Raw genomic sequence first — 21,194 nt, forward strand, 5'->3', positions numbered from 1 at the left:
CTCCGGAAAAATCCAAACTCCACTGGTGCCGAATAACTTTCAGGTACCGTCAGAAGCAAAGCACCCTCCTAGCCCGCAAAAAGTATCTATCAGTGATAACAAGCGCCTTCTTTTCCTGTCAGAAGTCTCCCGACCAGAGGCCCAGTGGAAGCAAATCTGGGGCGCCTGCCAGCTCAGCCACCAGAAGCTGGGAAAAGTTCCCTCCTCCCTGTCCTCCACTGGGTTTCCGACTCCTCTTCGCCGTCCGCCTGCCAGGCCCCGCCCGCGTCCGGCTCCGCCTCTCTCCCCTCCTTCCTGTCGCGACCCGGCCAGCCCCGCCCTGGCGGGCGTCTGCGTGCGCGTGCGCGAGCGCGAGGCCCGCTCGCTCCCCTTCCGAACGCCCGCGCCGCGCATGCGCACTGCGCGCCGGCGGTCTCCGTTTGTTTGAACAGGAAGGCGGACATATTAGTCCCTCTGAGCCCTCCTCGCCCCACCCCCCCAGGCATTCGCCTCCGCGACTCGCCCTTTTCCCAGCTCGGACCGCGGCCCCTCCCAGAAGCTCCCGCATCAGCAGCCGCACGGACCCTCTGGTCGCCTTCCTCATCGGCCCGCTCCAGCTAGTCTTCCTCTGAGACTCCCTCGGGCCACCGACCTCACCCTGCCCCGCCGGACACCGTAACCCCAGCAGCGACCGGATAAAATGGGAGAGTGAGCCTGTTCTGTGGAGACCAGCTCTTGGCCGAGGATAAATCAGTGCGTCTTACCGGGCCGAGTGGAACCCGGGATGCAGGGCTAGACAGCCGCTAGCGCCTCAGAGCGGAGTGGGGCCGGCCTGGGGCCCAGGCGGCAGCTGGCGCAGCTCCTCACCCGCCCTTCGCTTTCGCCTTTCCTCTTCGCCCTCCCTGGCTGCCCCGAGGGAGTCTCCACCCTGCTGCGCTCCCTCTTCCCGCCGTTGCCCTTCTCTGGACTGGGCCCCGCCATGGCGAAGGCAGCCGGGGCCCGCTAGGCTGAGGTGCCTCGCCGGAGCGACCGGGCTGCTGGCGACGGCGCTGTCGGCTGTCGCGAGGGGCTGCCGGGTGGGATGCGACTTTGGGTGTCCGAGCGGCTGCGGGTCGCTGTCACCCCCAGCCTGGGGTCTAGAGAGCAGAGGTCCCCTCAGTGAGGGGAAGGAGGGGGAACCGGGCGCACCTGGTGACCCCGAGGTTCCGGCTCCTCTGCCCCGCGGCTACAAACCCACCGCGGAGGAAGTTGGTTGAACTTGCTTTCCGCTGCGGGTACGAAGGTATCGTCACAAGTAGCAGCATCATGTCGACTGGGGACAGTTTTGAGACTCGGTTTGAAAAAATCGACAACCTGCTGCGGGATCCCAAATCGGAAGTGAATTCAGATTGTTTGCTGGTGAGTGCTGCTGTTTTCTCTGGGTTGCCTTGGGTTGCTGTTTGCAGTCTAGTTAACTGCAACGAGTCTCAGGTGTGCATAGTCATCTTGGGAAGATGCCAGATTTCTCTTTTGCAAGAATTTTAGAGCGCCAGTAAATCTGTTGTTCACCCCCTCCCCTTTTTTAGCAATTTCATTGGTTCTATGCTACCTACTCTGAAATTCTGGTTTTGATTCAGCTCGTCAGTCCACCGAGCATACCTAGAAAGTAAGATCGCAGCCTTTGTATCAGAAGGTTAACACGTCAAAGTTTATATTGTGTAGTTTGTTAAAAGACAGTCTTAGCATTAACCTCGCCGATTAGTTTGACAGTATTATTGAAAAATGTACTTTCTATTTATAGAATTAGGGAATTTATACTTGGACATGATAATGGAAAATTGATATTGAGGAAGTGATTTTTAAGATAAAAATTTTAGGTGTCTTGAGGCTAAAGAAACTGTTGAACGTTAAATGCCAACACCTACGACAACTAATCTTAGGCCAACACAAGTTTGGTGGCTTTTAAAACACTGTTAGTAAATATATTTCACATATATTAAGAATCGTTTTTTGTTGGTGGTGGTGGTGCTGGTGGTGGGGTGTGTGTGTGTGTGTATGGTAGTAAACTAATTATTGCCACTTTAAAAACATTTTAAAGTTTTTAGGTCACAAAAAGCCAAAATCCTACCATAAAAATTACCCAGTTGTTGATAGCAAAAAGAATTATTTGTAAACAATAGGCATTTGAGTACTGCCAATACAGTTATCAACGTAATTTCTCTGTTTACTACTAACTGAAAATTGTATACGAATATTTTTAGTTTTTAAACAATCACAAGATCTCAAATGTTTCAGTGTCTATCTGGACATGGAGATTTTAGAGAATTAACGTTGTATACTCAATAGTTTGGAGATTTAAGAATAATGCCATTCAGAGAGAGAACATTGTAAAATTTTATACTGAATCAGGAAATTTTGTAGATTAAAATTAGTGTGTATTTCAGTTATTCTAAAGTATATTCAATTATTCTATACTTTTAATGTGTAAGGTTTCTCATTAAAGCTTTCAGAATTCCTCTAAACATACTTAACTATACATTGCTAATGTCCATGTCTGATGTAATTCTATAAGTTGTTCTTAGGTTTATTATTGTTATTAGTGGTCCTGACAGTTGAACCCAGCACATGCGAGGCATGCACTCCACCATCGATCTGCTCATCCTATTTTACTTTTCTGCTCCTCCTGTTAGGAAGGAGATTATAAGAAGGGCTTCCGAACTTTCTTTTTTATTGCTAGTTTTCTCTCGTTACAGTATCATCAGTAGGAACCCGAGGAGAGTACAAAGGAAATAAATGCACAGTACATGGGCTCTTTAGAAAGAGTTGAATCTGCATAGGAAAACATTTTTATATACATGTGCAGAAACAAAGTAAGCAGTTTACAGATTGAGAAAACAACTGGTTAATTCTAAATGATTATTCAGTATTTTTTCAATCAATCATCTGTCTATATAATGGAAACTGAAGGGGAAAAAATTGCTGTGAGTTGAGAGTGCCAGAGTGTGCTTTATGATGAATTGGCTACTGAATTGAGGATAACAGATAGAGGGTGGATGGGCATCCATGAATGACCGTGACATATTTAGAAAAACAAGATAAAGTTGGGAGGATAGGGTTAGATTTGGAGAATTAATTAAGTGTAATTAGGCTATCACAGAGTGAATGAAGATTAATCCAGTAGTTCTATGTAAGATAGGTTTGTATGGAAAAAGACTGGGAATAAGTGAGATTGGAGAATTTTCAGATTAACATAACAGTCCTCACTCAATTGGAGCCCTGAGCTAGGACATGAAAATGAAGAAGGAAGAATTGATGGAACATGATTGAGTTGAAAGAACCCAGGGGCACTAGTCCAATGACTCCAAAAATATTGAGCCTGAGTTCTATATATTAAAAATGGTGAAAATAATCAAGTTTGGGAATTGCTTGAGAATAGACCTACTGATATATTTTAAATTTGCTATATTTGACAAGATAGTGGGATAAGTGTGGAGAAATTGCCTGTAGACTATTGTAGATGTGGAATTAGACTTAAAATAGCAAGTAATGACTTGGAAATCATGTCTATAGAGTACAAATTGTAACTGATATAATGATAAGGGATAACCTAGAGAGAGATGAGATGATAAGGGTGGTAGATGAAGGTTGAATAAAGAGTCAAAGAAGCAACTTACTCAAGGTCTTCAGTGTTAAGGTAGCCAAGTACTAGGAGCACAAGACTTTAAAGGAACATTCAGAGAATGAATTTGATTACTTTCTCTGTTTTCATCTTATAATCTTGATTGTTTGAAAATTCCATTATCGAAAGTGACCATTGAAATTTTACTATCAGGTCACAGTGAACTTGAAAGATTGGAATTTTCTTTGGAAACAAATCTGCTTTCCAGTTTTATAATGTCTAGCATGAATTTTCTTTGTACAATATTTTATGTTTATCATTGAGCATTCATTCATTTATTCACTCACTCATTCCCTTATTCTACTATCCATAGTGACTTATCAGATCCCTACACTTTCCTTTTGTGTTTGTGTAGAGTTGGACCTGTTTTAGATTGGAGGTTAATACTCCTTTCACCTCCATTGCCTCTCTAGCTTTGTATTTATGTGTACCATGTGCATATAGGTGCAATTAGAGGCCAGAAGAAGGATGTCAGATCCCTTGGTTCCTGTGAGTCACCCATTTGAGTACTGAGAACTGAACTCATGTCCTCTGTAAGAGCTGAAAGAGCTCTTAGCAGCCCTCCAGCCTCTATCTAGATTTTTTTTTACCCTTGTTGACTGATTTCTGATTTAGCTGATACTTAATGTTCATAATATTTGCCACATTGAGTACTTGCCATTCTAGTCTTTTTAAATCTCATTATTGATATGTTGTGAGATTGTTTGCTTCTAGATCCATTCTTCAGTAATGAAAGGTTTCAAACTTTTTGCTGGCAAATGTATTTAAATCTAATTTTACTCAGAAAACACTTTTTTTTTTTTTTTTGGGGTCTGGGGCAATAATAATGCTATCAGTTTTACTTGGAAGAAACACTAATAAGTGGATGTCCAACCATTTCTTCAAGAGCATGACTTTTTTTTTTTTTCTCTTCTTTTTTCTTTCAGTTTTCTTCTATCTGGGGAAGTGTAAGATATGTAGGTTGATGATGGGGAAGGAAACCGTATTACTTAAACAGAATATGAAAGGCAAATGTAAAGTGAAGGTTTGGATGCTGATTTTCATTTTTTTCCCCATGAAATTCTTTTTTTCTGTATTTTTAACTAGTACCTTCCCCATAGTTTCATTGCAGATTTGTTTTTTTCTCTTTGCCTTGAATGTAATGGATAATTCATTCCAAACTTGAAACATCAGTTTCTTATCACTTTTTCCATTATCTATAAATCATTTTATTTACATATTTATTTTGTGTGTGTGTGTCTGTGTGTCTGTGTGTCTCTGTGTGTGCGCCTGTGTATCTGTGGTTGCCATTTGGATGTCAGAAGACAAATTTTGTGGAGTTCTTTTTTCTACCTTTATGTGGTTGCTGGAGAAGTAACTCAGCTTGCCAGACATGTGCTGCAAGCATCTTTATTGACCGAGCCATCTCATTTGCCCTTTATTCTTTTATTTATTCTAAATCATAAACATTCAACTGTCTTTTAGGTATCTCCACTTGAACATTATATTATAACCCATATTTCTTATATTCTAAAATAAATTATTTGTTAGTATCACTACTATCACTAAATTGGGCATTTTGTTGTGAAGTTTTTGGCAGTAGTAGTCTAGCTTTTGAGTTATTAAAAAAGACTGAGTAGATTGCTGCATAATTTCCTTACCAGTTGGATTAATTACATTTGAGAGCAATGCTTCTGTTAGTAGAAGGAAAGCACTTAAATAATTAAGTCTTTGGACCTCAGTGCCTATGGTTTATAGTTGTCTGCCTACTGATGTTCAAAGTTACATACCTACTGTTGTCCATAGCTGTGTGCCCATTAGTGCTCATAATTTCAAGGCTATGGGTTTTACTAGTGTTAGTAGGACCAAACCTTTTTTGTTTGAACATTCGTTTTATTTGTTTTGTTTTAAAGAGATGGGATTTTGTCTTAGTCACTGTTCTATTATTGTGAAGAGATACTATGGCCAAGGCAATTTTTATAAAAGAAAGCATTCAATTGGGAACTTGCAGGAACTTGGCAGGGAGCATGGAGGCTAGCAGACATAGTATTCAAGATGTAGCTAAGAGATACATCCTGATCTGCAAGCAGAGAGAGAGAGAGACAGAGAGACAGAGATAGAGACAGACAGAGACACAGACAGACGGGGGTGGGGGGGGCAGGCGGCAGGGGTGTCAGAAAAAGACAGACAGAGACAGTCAGAGACACACAAACACACAGATACTGGGCCTGCTTTGGGCTTTGAAAACTCAAGGTCCACTCCCAGTGACACACCTCAACTAAGGCCACACTTCCTAACCCTTCTATGAACCTGTGGAGAACATTCTTAACTCTAGCCACAGGTTTTCACTGTGATGCTCAAGGTAGCCCCAAGAACTCCTTGGGCAAGCAATGAAATTCTTGTTTCATTCTTGCAAACATGGATACTTTAGACTAGACTGTTCTGATGTTCTGATTGTTAGTTTATTGCTAGGACATTTAAAAAGCAATCCTTTTATATTTACATTTAGTAAATCTGTAGATCTGAATGTGAAGTTAAATCTAGGCCTTGTCATTTGTGAACTGGAGGATTTTAGGTGAGTTATTTTATCCCCTGAAAGTTCATTTTAGCTTCAAGAAAATGAGAGAGAGATTATCATATAATTTGTTATGCAAATTAAGTAATCCTGTTATGTATTGTTGAAACATCCAAACCAAATATAAGTGAAAATGTAGACAGTAGATAGATTTGATTAGGGGAGAAGTTTTTGGAGACTGTTCCCTTAGTCGTGTTTTATTTTGTAGTTATGGGCATTAAGCCTAGGACCTTGTGCTTTCATGACAGATGTTTACCTTTGAGTTACATCTCCAGCCCCTTTGTCAGGATATGGCTGATTGAGTGGTGGTTTGAATAGGAATGGCCCCCATAGCCTCATCTGTTTGAATGCTTGGTCATTAGGGAGTGGTGCTACCTGACAAGAATTAGGAGGTATGGCCTTATTGGCATAGGTGTAGCTTTGTTGGAGAAATTTGTCACTGGCAGTGGGTTTTGAGGATTCGAAAAGCCCACTCTAAACCCAGAGACTTTCTTCCTGCAGAGCTCTCAGCTACCATTTCTACCTGCCTGCTACCATGTTCCCTGCCTTGAGAATAATGGACTAAAACCTCTGAAACTGTAAGGGAGTCCCCAATTAAATGCTTTCTTTTATCAGAGTTGCTGTGGTCATGGTGTCTCTTCACAGCCATGGAATACTGACTAAGATAGTACCTAATTTTACTAAAGTTTTAGATTAGTATGAAAGGCAGTTGGGAGCTAATTAGTTAAGATTTAGTTTTCTCGTTTTCTTTTTATTTGTGTCTTCTGTACTTTCAGTAGGTCTTCAATAAAGGAGGGGCCTTTTTGCACTACAAGAAAACTGGGTATATAGAGCTCATAGTGAGAGTCAAGACATGATTCGTATCATTAAATTTTTTTAAAAAAGATGTATTTATTGTATATGAGTACACTGTAGCTGTCCTCAGACACACCAGAAGAGGGCATCAGATCTCATTACAGATGGTTGTGAGCCACCATGTGGTTGCTGGGATTTGAAGTCAGGACCTCTGGAAGAGCAGTCAGTGCTCCTAACCTGCTGAGCCATCTCTTCAGCCCAGACTTTATACTCTTACAGTTTAGTTTTATATCATCGTTATAAATCTTGGTATATATTCAGTGAAAACAACAAATTCTATAGTAGAAATTACAGAAAAGCTTACATGTCAGAAAGTAGTCAAATAGGGCTTTACTGAAGAGCCATTAACATCACTTTCCTATTCTGGTACTGAACAAAAAAAAAACCATCCAATTAGTATAGCTAATAGTAAAGCTGTTTATAGTATGTATGTTCATGTATAAGAGGATAGATATCGGTGAATTATTAGCTCATCACTTACAGGCATTTAAGTGATATACTTAGCCCGATGACCTCAAAACCCACATGGTAGAAGGAGAAAACTGACTTCTGCTAGTTGTTTCTGACCTCCACTTGTGATATGTATGCCTGCCCACACATACTTTCTTAGTCACTATTGTAATGCAGTGAAGAGACGCCATGACTGTAGCAACTTTAATAAGGGAAAGCATTTAATTGGGGACTTGCTTACAGTTTCAGAGGTTTAATACAATCATAGCAGGGAGCATGGTGGCAGGCATAGCAGGCATGGTACTGGAAATGTGGTTTGAGAGACACCTTCTGATCTGAAGGTAGAGAGAGTGAGGCTGGGTCTAGCGTGGGCTTTTGAGACCTCAGAACCTGCCCCAAGTGACTGTTCTTCCAGCTAAGTCATGCCTCTTAATCCTTTAGTGCCACTCCCTGAACACTAAGCATTTAAATACATTACTCTGTGGGACCATTCTTATTCAAATGACCACATATACACATACAAAATAAGTCTACATTTTAAAAAAAAAAGGACATCTAGGTAATATTGTAATTTATAATAGGAAATTTTTTTAAAAAACATGTTGTTGGGAGGATATAATGAAAAGAATATTGGATTGAAAGTTCAAGGCATTCTCATAGTCTTGTCATTATTAACTGTTTGTAACCCATTTCTTGTCAGTTTCTTTTTGTAGAATAACAAAGAGTTGTATCAAATAAGTTAATGATGTCTTTTGTATTTGTGCGGTCTATAAGTCATTATAATTTTTAAATTATCTTTGTGGATGGAGAGATGTCTTAACAGTTTCAAGAGCACCTGTTGCTCTTGCAGAGGACCCAGTTTGAGTTCCTGGCATTCAAATTGTGGTTCATAACAATATGTAACTCCAGTTCCAAAGAGCTCTTATACCCTCTTCTGACCTCCAAGATCACTAGGCATGCATGTGACGCATATACATGCATGTAGGCAAAACAGTCATGCACATCAAGTAAATCTAAAAAAAAAAGTTGAAAATTTATCATTGGTTTATTATTTAAGAAATAAAATTTACAGATTTAAATGATGTTGGGTTAGGAATACAAGTATAGGAACTATCTTTGGGTCTTTCTGTTTTTGGAAGTTTTCTAAACTGATTTTAATTGTTCTATTTGGCACTTGGTTTTGTATTTTCTAACTTCTTTTTATAACTCTAGGGCAGTGGTTCTCAACCTTTCTAATGCTGTGACTGTTTTATATAGTTCTTCATGTTGTAGTGCTCCTCCCCAGTCATAAAATTAATTTCATTGCTACCTCATAACTAATTTTGCTACTGTTATAAATCATAATGTAAATATCTATATTTTCCAGTGATCCTTGGAGACCCCTGGAAAGGGTTGTTTGACTTTCCCCAAAGGGGTTGTGATCGACAAGTTGAGAACCACTGCTCTAGTAGCTTATGCATTTTGAACAAAATTGATAATCAAGATACTTGCTTTTATATCTACTATAATATATGTGTGAGCACAGAGTGGTGGTACAAATTTGTAATCTCAACACTTAGGTACAAGCTGGAGGATCAGGAGTTCAAAGTCATCCTCAGCTACATTGTGAGTTAGCCTAGGCTGCAAGAGATCCTATCTAAAAAACAAAACAGAATACAACCACCCACTGAGCAGATGAATAAAATATGTATATGTATTTTATTTTTCTAATACGTGGCCCTTTTCTGTTTGGAATTATAAAATACAAAGCGTATTTTCTTATAATTGCTAAATGATTATTAGTAGGAGGCTAGGTTCTCAAAATCTGATATTGTAGAGAGGCAAGAGGTTGTCTTTATTCTTATCATTATTTAAAAGGTTGGCTAACCTGCAGCGATACTTCCTGTACTAACTTTTGGCACGAGACTGAAATCTTTTCTCAGATTGTTGTCTTATACTAACTTAGAAACAGTGGATCATATTAACTTTTTTCCCCCTATCATTCATTCACTCAATAATATTTGCTTGATATAAACTCTGCTTGGAACTCTAAAAGGCATTGGGGGCACCGTGGTGAGTTTAAAAAAGTAGATCCAGCTTTCATGGAATTCATAATTGTAGGGAAAGGATTAACTAACATCTATCACACTAAGATAGTGTTGGTAAGGCTTGAAGGGGAGGTAGGATATATGTGACCCATGCTTTTATTTCAAGGTTTGGGATATATTAAAAAGACTTGTGGTAAAGCTGTCTGAGTATATGAGTTTTATATATGAGTCTGGATTTTCTGAATTAGATTCATTTGAGGAACTTTGGTAATTTATACTGGTTTCAAACATACAGAAGTAAGATAATGTGCCCCTATTGGCCAGAGTTTGTATTTCTTAGACTTTTGTGATGCTTCACTTATCTATCATTCAACCTTTTCTTACTGGGTGAGATGCTAAATTTTGTTTTATTATTTCATCCTTGAGATGCTATAGTATCTTGTAAAAAACAAAAGGACACATTTTTATAACCACAGTGAATTATCATATCTAACACAAACATTCCATGTTATTATTAATTTCAATTTATGTTTACATTTCTGAATATCTAAAATAGATTTTTTTAACTTTTTATTGATTATTTGTGAGTTTCATATCATGCACTACAGCCCTGATCATCTCCCCATTCCCTCATAAATCACCCTTTGCCCTTGCAACCACCTGCCCAATCTCTCTCTCTCTCTCTCTCTCTCTCTCTCTCTCTCTCTCTCTCTCTCACACACACACACACACACACACACACACACACACACACACACACACACACAACAATAAGAACAACAACAAACAAAGCATAGAAAACATCTCATCATAGAAACTGTAGTATGTATCCCACATATATCCCTCTGTCCACACATCTTCATTTGCAGATGTTCCTTGCTGTGAATCAGTGGTCTGGTTTGAGATCTTTAGCTTTTGTGACACCATCAATATTGGATACTTATTGGAACTCCTCCTGGTTATTCTGTTGTTGCCCTTTGTCATGGACATCTTGCATCTTTGGAACAGCAGGACTAACCCTTTCACACATCCCAACCATTTGTAGATGATGGAGATTTGGGAGTAGGCCAAGTCAGAGCTCTGGATCTGGGCCTGAGTGGTAGCTGAACTAACTGGTTAGTCCACCAGTTCCCTCTTATCTGTACTACCAGGGCAGACTCTGTAGCACAGCTCTCCTGCTCTCACGCTCTTGGGCTGGCTCTTACTCCCATGCCTCTAGAACCAGTTCACTGTGCTGCCCAGTTATGGTGAAAGACCCACTCTCCCAAATTCTGCAACCTGTGAGGGGCTGGGCCAGCTTTTCACACCTTCTAGGATCACTCACCCATGCTTTCTTCAGGGCCAGCTCCACTGTGTTGCCCAGGCAAGGAACCAGACTAGTTCTCTTACTTTCATGACTCCAGGGCCAGCTCTTCCAGTTACTGCAGGTGATGAGGGGTTAGGAGGAGGGCATTACCTCACAGTAGACAAGTGATGGAGCAAGCTCCCTTGTCCTCTTTCTGTCAGGGATGGCTCACCTGTGCCCTCTCTAACAGGGCTAGCCCTAATGTGCTGCCCAGGCAAAATGCAGGTTTGCTCTTCTAAGTGCTGCAGCCAACAAGGAACAGGGCTTGTTCTCCTGACTACCTCAGGTTGCAAGGGGCAAAGGGGCAGAGGGCATCTCCCCCTGACCCAGGTTACTTCACAGCAGAGAGGTGGCAGGGCCAACTCTCCCTCACTTTGTCCTCAGGCCTGGTTCCCTGTTCTCTTCAACAAGAGCCCTCACTACTATGCTGCCCAGGAAAGGTGCAGGGCCCACTCTCTCAAGCGCTACAGGCAGCGAGGGGCAGGGCCACCTTACCCCCCTGCCTCAGGTAGCAAAGGGTGAGGGTTGAGGGCATCCTCCCAGGGCTACCTCACAGCAGAGATTGGCAGAGTCCGTTCTCCTTCCCTTATACCCAGGGTCTGCTCATTTGCACCCTGCCACCAGGACTGGCTCTATTGTGCTACTAAGACAGGTGCAGGGTCCACTTTACCAAGTGCTACAGCTAGCGATGGGTAGGACTAGCTCTCCCCAGGTCATGACCCTGTGGGTAGCTTTACTGACCGCCAGATCTGTCAAGGGATGACAGTAAGAAAGGGCATCACTTCTGTACCTCTGCACCTGTGCCTCTCTGCAGCAGACAAGCAGTGGGGCCAACTCTCCCAGACTCAAGTCCTTGGGGCTGGCTCACCCCTGGCTCACCCCCACCATCAAGGGCAGCTCCACTGTGCTGCCTGGGTGAGGTGCTGGTCTCGAGTGAGAGATGGGGCCAACTCTCCCAAGCGTCATATCCCCTGGATATCCACACGGTCCCCGGTGGATGTCCTGACCAGAGACAGCCCATGTTCCCTCGTGGTAACATGAGCCATGAACATTGACACTGACCCCTGCTGCTGCATACCCATGGACTCAGACATGGCCCCCAGTGGCAGCTCAGGCAGGGATCCCATCATGGCCCCATATGGTGGGACTGGCCACTCACAAGAGGCTATTCCTCTCTACCTTTGAGTCTCTAGTTCCATCTCTCTTCCTTAATACTTAAGCTGCTCTTTCCCATCTGACCACCACATATTCACATTGTGGTGGCTCCTGCTTAGCACAGGCTGGCCACACAGCTGGTGGGCCTCTGGGTGACATTCTCTACTCCATTCACCACTTGCTGTGTGCGCTATGTGCTGGAGGGCAGGTCTGTGGGTGCCATGCTAGTCTGCAGGTCTCTGTCTTCCTCTTCTGGTGCTGCAGTATCTGGATTTGATTTGATTTTTATGAGTTGTAGGCATGAGACAGCTTTGGCCACCAAGCCAGGCATCAAACTAGGATGAACAAAGGACTGCTCTCTGCCCAAACTGATAGAAGACCACCACCACCAAGGTGTCTTTTTTCCCTTTGTCCCCTGAGGATGTTCCTGGTTTTGCTTTTTTTGGTCTTTTAAAAGTCTTTAAATGTAGAATCTCCCTATTTCAATTTCTCCTCTGTCAACTGATACCTTTTTGAAGAGACCAGGGCAGTGATACTATATAACTGTCTTACTAGCTAGATTTTCCTATTCCTATACATACCATATTTCTTGGATAAATTGATAAATCTAAAACCTTGATTTAACTTTGTTGGACTTTTTAGTAAATATTTTCATACATGTGTCTGTTTTCTTTTGTAGCACAGCAAAAAGCATGTATAATTTTAGTATTCCTTCCACATTTATTAACTAATTCTGTTAAGAGAAGAACTTGTCATTACCTGTGGCTATTTACCTTTAATACAGTTCATGATACAAAGGATGAATGCTTCAACTTTTAATTGCTACTTTGCAGAGGGAAGGCATTTTTTGTGCCTTGCTGTGAGAGGCTTGGCTTAGACAAACTGTTATAAAGGTAAGGTAGAACTCAAGGAAACCTTTCAGTGAGGTGATGATGCAGTGCCCTTGGGACTACCTGCCACTGTCATAGGGTCTGAAGGAATGAGAGAAGAGAGAGACTGGGGAAGGAAACTTTTTGGAAAGGGCTCACAGGTTCTAAGTTGAAACAAGCATTTTGATACAGCAGTTGGCAATAAAAGGAGCCCAGGGCATGTCTCCTGGCCTTCTTCTCAGGCCTAAAGTTTCCTGTGGTCTTTCATTACCGGAAAATCTGCTGGGAGTAGCTTTTTCCTTCTATCATCTGGGTTGCATGGATGAAACACAGGTTGCCAGGCTTAGTTATGAGTGTCTTTCCCTGATGAGCAATCCAGCTGACTGGACTGTTTGACGTATTTTTGACTAATAGTAGTCTCTTGATGTTAGTTCTCTTTCTCTCTTCTTTATTAATTCACTTATTTTATGTATATGAGTATACTACAACTGTTTTCAGACACACAAGAAGAGGGCGTCAGGTCTCATTACAGATGGTTGTGAGCCACCATGTGGTTGCTAGGAATTGAACTCAGAACCTCTGCCATCTCTCCAGCCTGATATTAGTTCTCATATTTGTATGATCCTAATAATTTTTGGCAGAGCCCTTGATTTTGCCATAAAATGATTAGGCTCATCTTGCAGGTTTCTTGTCATGGACTTGAAAATTAGCTATTATTCCAAGAAAATTTCTTTTTGATGATGTTTTGAATTGTCATTGCTACTGGCCTAGCCTAAGTTGTTTCTTGTCCTAGTTTGGTCAATAGAACTTTGTAATATTTTATTTTTGAATTTTAAATAGCTTACTGTTATTTAGGTTATTTCAATGCAAATTGTTTTTGGCATTTAGGAATTTATTTTCTCCCCCCCCTTCACTTCAAGATATAGTTGATAAATTCTCATTTGTATATGTTATCTCTATCCTGTTTTTTCCTTATTTTTATGTTTTAGTTTTATATGAAAATATTTTTAGATTTATTTTTATTTTATATGTGTGTTTTGCTTGCATGCATATCTGTGCACCATATGCATGCATGGTGTTCATGGAGACCAGAGGGTATTGGATTCTCTGGAAGTAGAGTTATACATAGTTGTGAGCCACCATGTAAGTGCTAGGAATCTTAGCATGGATCTCCTGGAAGAGCAACCAGTACTCTTAACTGCCCGACCATCTCCTTAGCCTTCTATTTTTGTGCTTTAAAAAATTCATCCTAGCATCTCTTATAAATACAAATACACATGGACTTCATGTATGTATAAGGAATATATTCATTTTTCTACCCTTTTCTGACTTAAAAATATTGAACTGTGGAATGGAAATCTTCATTCATTTTGTAATCGAATAGTGCCCTACTTTGTGGCTATTAATATTATTTTTTTCAGTCTCATATCCATGATTACTATGTTAAATATTTGCTGTTAGTAATATTGTATATGAGTTCATATTTTACCATGTTTATTCACACACACACACACACACACACACACACACACACACACACACACACACACACAGAGGTTTGTGCATCTTTACTCAACTAAAATCCATTACTGACAGAAGTATTACTTGATCACTTATCCATTGACAATTTGGATCTTTTATTCAATGCTATATTAAATAGTCAGGATAGACTAATAGTTCCAAGTTGCCCAAAAGTTTAAGTGAGAGTTAGAGAATATTAGAAACCTTTATTTAGAATGCGGAGTGTTTGACTTCCAACTTCAAATTCTCTGTGGACAAGAACAGACCATTCTTTTATTTATATTCATAAAACATATTAACATGTTTTGTCCTGTTTGTGCTATGAATTCAGTATTGGTATCTATAAATTTACCTCAAAGCTATTAACAATGGAAGGCTTAAAGAAGAATGAATGCTGCTGGAATAATGCTCTTTCCTTTGTGTGATGGATGAACATCTATCTTCTTCTCCCTCAGAAGATTTGTTCTGCGTGTTATGTGAAGAATGGTTTAGTCTCAATCCAGAGTGTCTTTATTTAAGTTGATTTCTAAAAGTGAGATTGCACCATCGAAGGTATATACATACATAATTTTGCTCATTATTTTATGAGTGTCTTCTAGGAATGATACTATTCCCATAGTAATAAATGAGATTATCTATTGTTCTTACCAATAGTAATGCTTTCCAACTTTAGTAGGTTGAGAATTAGTATCTTAGTGTAATTTTAATTTCCTTTTCTTTTACAAATAAAGTTAAATATATATGTATATATTTAATTTACTTATTTTATGTATGTGTTTTGCCTACATGTATACATATGTATACCACTTGGCATGTCTGGTGTCTTCCGAGGATAAAGGTTGGTTTTTTGAAACTGGAGTTAGACATGGTTGTGAGTGACCATGTGGGTGCTGGGAACTGAACCAGAGTCCTCAGCAAGTGCTCTTATCTGCTGAGCCCATCTTTTCATATTGCTATGAACTTTGAAATTTCTACTTATTTTTGTCTAGCTTTACAACTCCCCCCCTACATTTCAAGGATTCTTTATATATTAATAGTCTTAGTCCCCTTTCTATAATAAAAGACATAGTAAAAAGAGTAAAAGGAATTACTCATCTCATCCAACTTCTGTTTCCATTACTTGCTTGTAATAAACTCATAGTGGTACAGAGGGTAAGAGCATGAGTTGGGTAGGATTGGTTCTGAAACCAACAAAGTCAGCTACTTATTAGCCTGGTAATTTGGGCAAATCTCTTATGAGTTTTAAGATTCAAGCACATCATCTTCAAGTAAGAGTAAGCATAGTTTTTTCTTAGAATTCCTAGGAGTGTTAGAAAGAGTAATGCCTAGACAGTGCTTATGTAGTTCCTGATACTGAGTCAGTATTAGCTATCATTGTCATAATCCATGTTGTTATATATCTTTATTTTTTTGTCCTTGTGTAAAAAAATTTTTGGTTGATCAAGTGAATTATTAACTACCCCTCATTCAACAGTTCAGCTTTTTATTTAGTTATGATATTGAACATATTATCTAACTTATTTGAGCCTGAAGGTACATAGTTTATAAACGTGAGGATCATAATACCTCCTAGGTTTTAATTATGCAGATGAAATGAACTGGTGTCAATATTTACTTTTCTGAGGTCTATAGAGACCAGGCTAGCTCAGGGGTTACAGAGCCCTAGCTGCCCACCTCTGCCTCCCAAGTAGTGGGATTAAGGAGTTATGATGCCACACTGACTAGGTACTTAATCTTAAATGGTCCTTGACTGTGATCTTTGTTTTCTGTTACTGTTTCCTCCATCCCAAGTCCAAATATTAGCTCAACCGTTTTAGACTAATGGGCTAGTCTAGCAGTTTTCTAGTTGTGATCAGTACTTCTTTCTTTCTTTCTTTTTTTTTTTTTTTTGGTTCTTTTTTTTGAGCTGGGGACCGAACCCAGGGCCTTGCGCTTCCTAGGCAAGCGCCCTACTACTGAGCTAAATCCCCACCCCCTCAGTACTTCTTTCTTAATCTCAGCCCTACATGTTTGTTTTGTCTTCATTTACACCATTCCCCAGAACAGATCTAGACTTTTCTATAGTATTTCATCTTGTTTTTACCATTCTGCTCACATAGTTCCAAGGCCTTTTTCTTGCCTTGACTTCTTTTACCACTTTTTTCATCTTTTAGTCTTAACATTCATTGTAACTGTTGGATTTTCATGTTTTGAGCTCTTTCCGTATTTATCATACCTCTTCTATGGTTTAGAATTCCTCTATATAGTTGTCTTGTATCTGTTTGTGTGCTAGCTTTACCTTTAATGAGAATTTCCTAAGATCTCAACTGAATTTTGAGTATTAATTCTATGCATTATAAATAATTATCTTGGGGTTGGGGATTTAACTCAGTGGTAGAGCTCTTGCCTAGCAAGTGCAAGGCCCTGGGTTTGGTCCCCAGCTCTGAAAAAAAAAAAAATTATCTTGCACACACTCTTTTCTTTTTTTTCTTCCTCTGAAATAGTTTGTGAGTGATACAACCCAGCTTAAATTTTTGCATGCAAAATGAATTTATAGATATGGAGAAAACTGATGTGATGAAATGTGAAGATTCAGTAGCTCTTTCTCTTCTCTCACTCTCTTAATATTGGCATCATTTCTTTCTCATCAGACTGGTTTTAGTCACACATGAAAACACTACTGCCCAGAACACCAGAGTGTCTTTGACCACTAACTTCAAGTCAATGTAATAATATAAAAAATAAAAAAAGTATAGTGGTCTTTTACCTCGCTTGGTCCAACACCGTGGTTCCCCAAGGTATCTGCTTGATATCTTGATGGAAACACATCCCAACTCCTCGGTGGCCCAGTGTCTCCTGCTGCTGCACACTTTGCTACACTCAAACCTTCACGTAAAAGAACACACAACACAATAATCTTTGACCCAACTGGTAAGATATAATTGCGCACCTAAACATACAGAGCCCAGTACCATCCATCCCTTAGGAACCTTAATAACAACCTGTAAATACACAGTGCGGAATCTTAACGTCAGCCTCCATCGTTCCTGCCACGGCTTCTCTCCTGTCCCTCCTGTCTCTTCTTCTCTTCTAGTCTCCTCCTCTTCCTTCAAACTTCTCTCCTGCCCATCCTTCCTTCTTCTCCAGTGACAGGCCTCCTTCTTTCCTGTACCTGCCCCTCACCTGTACTTTACAAATTCAGTGGGGAGAAGGTTCTGGTGAAGTCACCTGATTCCTGAGTACATGACTAGGCAGCTATACTTGGGGCAGTGGAATTAGTATCAAAATACAGATAACTTCAGGGCAAGCCACAACAATTGACTGTCAAGTCTAGATCTTAGAAAGAAAAATTGGTTAGAGTTGGAGAGATGGCTCAGTGGTTAAGAGCACTAGCTGCTCTTCCAGAAGTCCTCAGTTCAATTCCCAGCAATCATGTTATTGTAACCATGGCTCATAACCATCCGTGATGAGATCTAGTGCCCTCTTCTGGCTTGCAGTCAGAACACTGTATACATAAATCTTTTTTTTTTTTTTTTAAATTGATTAGTTAAGTGGACAACCAACTTAAGTATAACCAGTCAGTTATGATGAGGATCACACAAGAACTATGGGAATGGCCAAACAGTTTCTAGGAAAATGACAACAGTGGGAGAAGGTAGATGGTATCGTTGATGTTCATCATTTATTCTTAGATGTTGGCTGAGTAACTTAAACTCTCCTAAACTGCAGTTTTCTCAGTGTATAAAATGGAATTAAGAAGAAATTACTTAATAGGTTGTGATGAGAATGATATAAGATAAGCTTTGGACATTTTCCATAGCAGTGTTTGAAACCTCATAAAAACAGTGGTATAACCTGATAATTAGTTGGCTTTTGGTCCTCTTACCAATGTGTCACATATTCACCTGGTCTGGCTGCAAAGGTTTTTACCTGTGGGTGTTTATCTTGCTGTTGCAGGTTGCTCACTGGCCTTCTAGTGGTACCTTATTCAGACACATCTCCAGTATACCAACAGTTTTACTAAGTCGAAGTTAGTAACCTCATGTATCTCTTAAACAACAGGCTTGTTACTTCCTCTCTCTTCTGACAGAGTATTCTAATTAGTTCCAAGGACTGAATTGAAAACCACCATCTGGGATCTTTAATGCTGCTTTGCTGTGAACACTGTTTTTGGATGACATGTTGAAGGATTTTCAAATGCTTGTTCATTGGTCAACTACCTCAGAACCAAATACATTTACCATGTAAGAACAAGCATTCATAGTAGTGGAATTTGTATTCTTAGTAGGGCTTAGGTAAATGTATGTATGAATTGCTAGAAATTATGCCTCCTCTCCTGCATCTGTTTTGGGAAACTGCTGGTAAGAAATCAAAGCAAAACAAAGTAGGAACTAATAGAAAAAGTCTTGGATCACCCCCCCCCCTTTAATTGGAAATACTCTTTTTAAAAGAGAAAAATAATCACTAGGCTATGGAGAGGATTAGCATATTCTGTTGGCAGGAAAGACTGGTTTGTTTCATTTTGCTTGTTAGACCTATGTTTTGTTCTGAGAATCAAATTTGATATAGAATCCAAGGAAAGTAGATAGATTTGATTTTTAAGTTTTACTTGGTGTGTGTGTGTGTGTGTGTGTGTGTGTGTGTGTGTGTGTGTGTGCGCGCGCGTGCTCGTGCTCATGAATGTTATTATGTATAAAGGTGTGTGTTGTGGGGGCAGGGGTCAGAGGATGATTTGGTAGGAGTTACTTCTCTCCTACCATATGGATTCCATGGAATAAGATAATTGTCTACTGAGCACTGAGCTGCCTGTGGAAGCAGCAGGACAGAATCTAGGAAGAGAGGCAGTGGCCATGCTTCAACTTTAGAGAAACAAATAGCTGTCTTGTCTGCATAATTACTTGAAAACCCCATGTACCTGGGATGTGGATTTATGTGTTGTCTCCAGTGCATTGACTTAGTGCAAAGCAACCCATTTCATTGTTTTGTGTTTTTTGAGGAGGACATCAAGGAATTGGAGCTCTAATAAAGCTGCTTTACACATAAAAACAATTTCAAGGAGATAGTGTTCTGTGTGGACACAGCCAGTAACCATCTTGACATTTGGGTAACTTGAACAATGTCTGTTAATGGGTATTAGCAAACAGAATTGGAGGAATGTGCTGAGGATCAGCTACTCAGCCAGTGTTCTTGGTTTTCAAATAGTTGACATCAGGCTGCTACTACTGTGAATTTGATGTAGAAATAAGCAAAGATTGGAATGTGGATGTTTGCAGACTCATATGAGGTAATTTTATTGTCTGCAGAACTTGTCTTCTGTAGTGTATGTAGGCTTGGGAAATCGGCCATCATCACTAGCCTTTGAAAATTCATCTGTGGATGAATTTTTTGTTATATTGAATGGTGATTTTTCCTTGCTGTGGTTTGTTGACACCATTTGCTTTTCTGATATTAGCTGTGTATCATGACTGTTATTGTTGAAGAGATATTGTATACATTACTCATCCTGCAGATTCAAATTCAGGATGATCCTGGTTTCCAAGTAAAATGTCTAGTGATGGGTACCAGCATGGTAAGTCCTCTAGTTTATCCTGGGCAATCAAATAGACCTTTAAACACCCATATGTATATACATAGACCTCCCCCCACACACACACAGTCACAATCTTCTGTTAAAACATGGATTTGTAGTGTATTGCTAGACAATATAAGTAATCGAAATATGAAGCATGGTGTTCTGAAGGGTAATGGTGAATAGTTATGGAGTGATGATTAATGACACTATTATGCATATCATTCAATATTAAATAATAGTAACATGTTACCAAGTTAGGTAGAATAAAATAGGGAGTACCTTAGTTTGCTTTCTATTGCTGTGATAAACTAGTACCAAAAGCAACTTGAAAAGGAAAGTGTTTATTTCCGTTTAGAGGGCTTATTTCATTGAGGGAAGTCAGAACAGAACAGAAACTTAAGGCAGGAATTAAAGCTGAGGCCATGGAGGACATCTGCTTACTGGCTTGCTCTCTAGACTCATTTTTAGATATGTTGCTTATATTACCCGGGACTACCTGCCTAGGGGTGGCACTGCCCACAGTGGATTGGGCCTTCCCACATCAATCATTAATCAAAAAGATGCCTTACAGACTTGCCTACAGGATAATGGAGGGTAATGGGGACAGTCGACCTATACTTATTTGTGGCTGTAAGGATAAATATATAAAATATAGCTTAGGAATTATGATTTAGTGAAGTTAGAAGTTATAGGTTCTCCTCCCAAGATCCATGACTTAGTCTCAAGTAGTTGGCTAGGTTTCCAGTACCAGGTATTGTTTTCTTCCTGTTGTGCAAACTTAAGTCCAGATAGAGAATAGTTGGTTACCACCAAGGTATGCATGCCACTGTTGTATCCTTTAGGTGCCATGCTAGGTTATAGCCAATACAGCTGGGTGGGACTATTTGTTACTTCTCTCCATTGGAATCTTCTGTTGTACCTTCTGATAACAAGTAAGTCCTCAGCGTTGAGGCCTTTGGGTCAGAACAAGCCAGGATCCATTGGGTCTTGTGTTTGAAGTAAATGGTATTTTCAGCAGTAGGGACTAACCTTTAATCCCTGGAAGGCAACCAAAGGCAACAGCAGTAGTTTATGTTTTGGAATTTCTTGGACAATCCTGATGAACAAAAGGGGGCGTTTCAGCCTGCTACTGGGGTTCTGTTAATTTATGGCTCTTGTGGGAGCATTTTCATTCCAGATGGGGAATTTTACTATCTATGTAAATACAGACTTACACGTATTATATGTAAT

The 21,194-nt window shown here is 40.1% G+C and overlaps 1 protein-coding gene across 3 annotated transcripts in view; it reads left to right on the top strand.

The window, feature by feature from the left end:
• Nucleotides 1–406: 406 nt before the first annotated feature.
• The window catches only part of Rock1 (Rho associated coiled-coil containing protein kinase 1), a 118,048-nt gene continuing 97,260 nt past the window's right edge, over nucleotides 407–21,194 (top strand). For 2 of the 3 annotated variants that reach the window (XM_032885865.1, XM_032885866.1), the window contains exon 1: nucleotides 407–1,377. In XM_032885865.1, coding sequence (XP_032741756.1) covers nucleotides 1,285–1,377 — 93 coding nt within the window. In that variant the 5' untranslated portion in view covers nucleotides 407–1,284. The remainder of the gene's footprint in view (nucleotides 1,378–21,194) is intronic. The other variant, XM_032885867.1, reaches the window with a different exon arrangement.

Source organism: Rattus rattus, chromosome 15 (genome assembly GCF_011064425.1).
Source record: "Rattus rattus isolate New Zealand chromosome 15, Rrattus_CSIRO_v1, whole genome shotgun sequence".
NCBI lineage: Eukaryota > Metazoa > Chordata > Mammalia > Rodentia > Muridae > Rattus > Rattus rattus.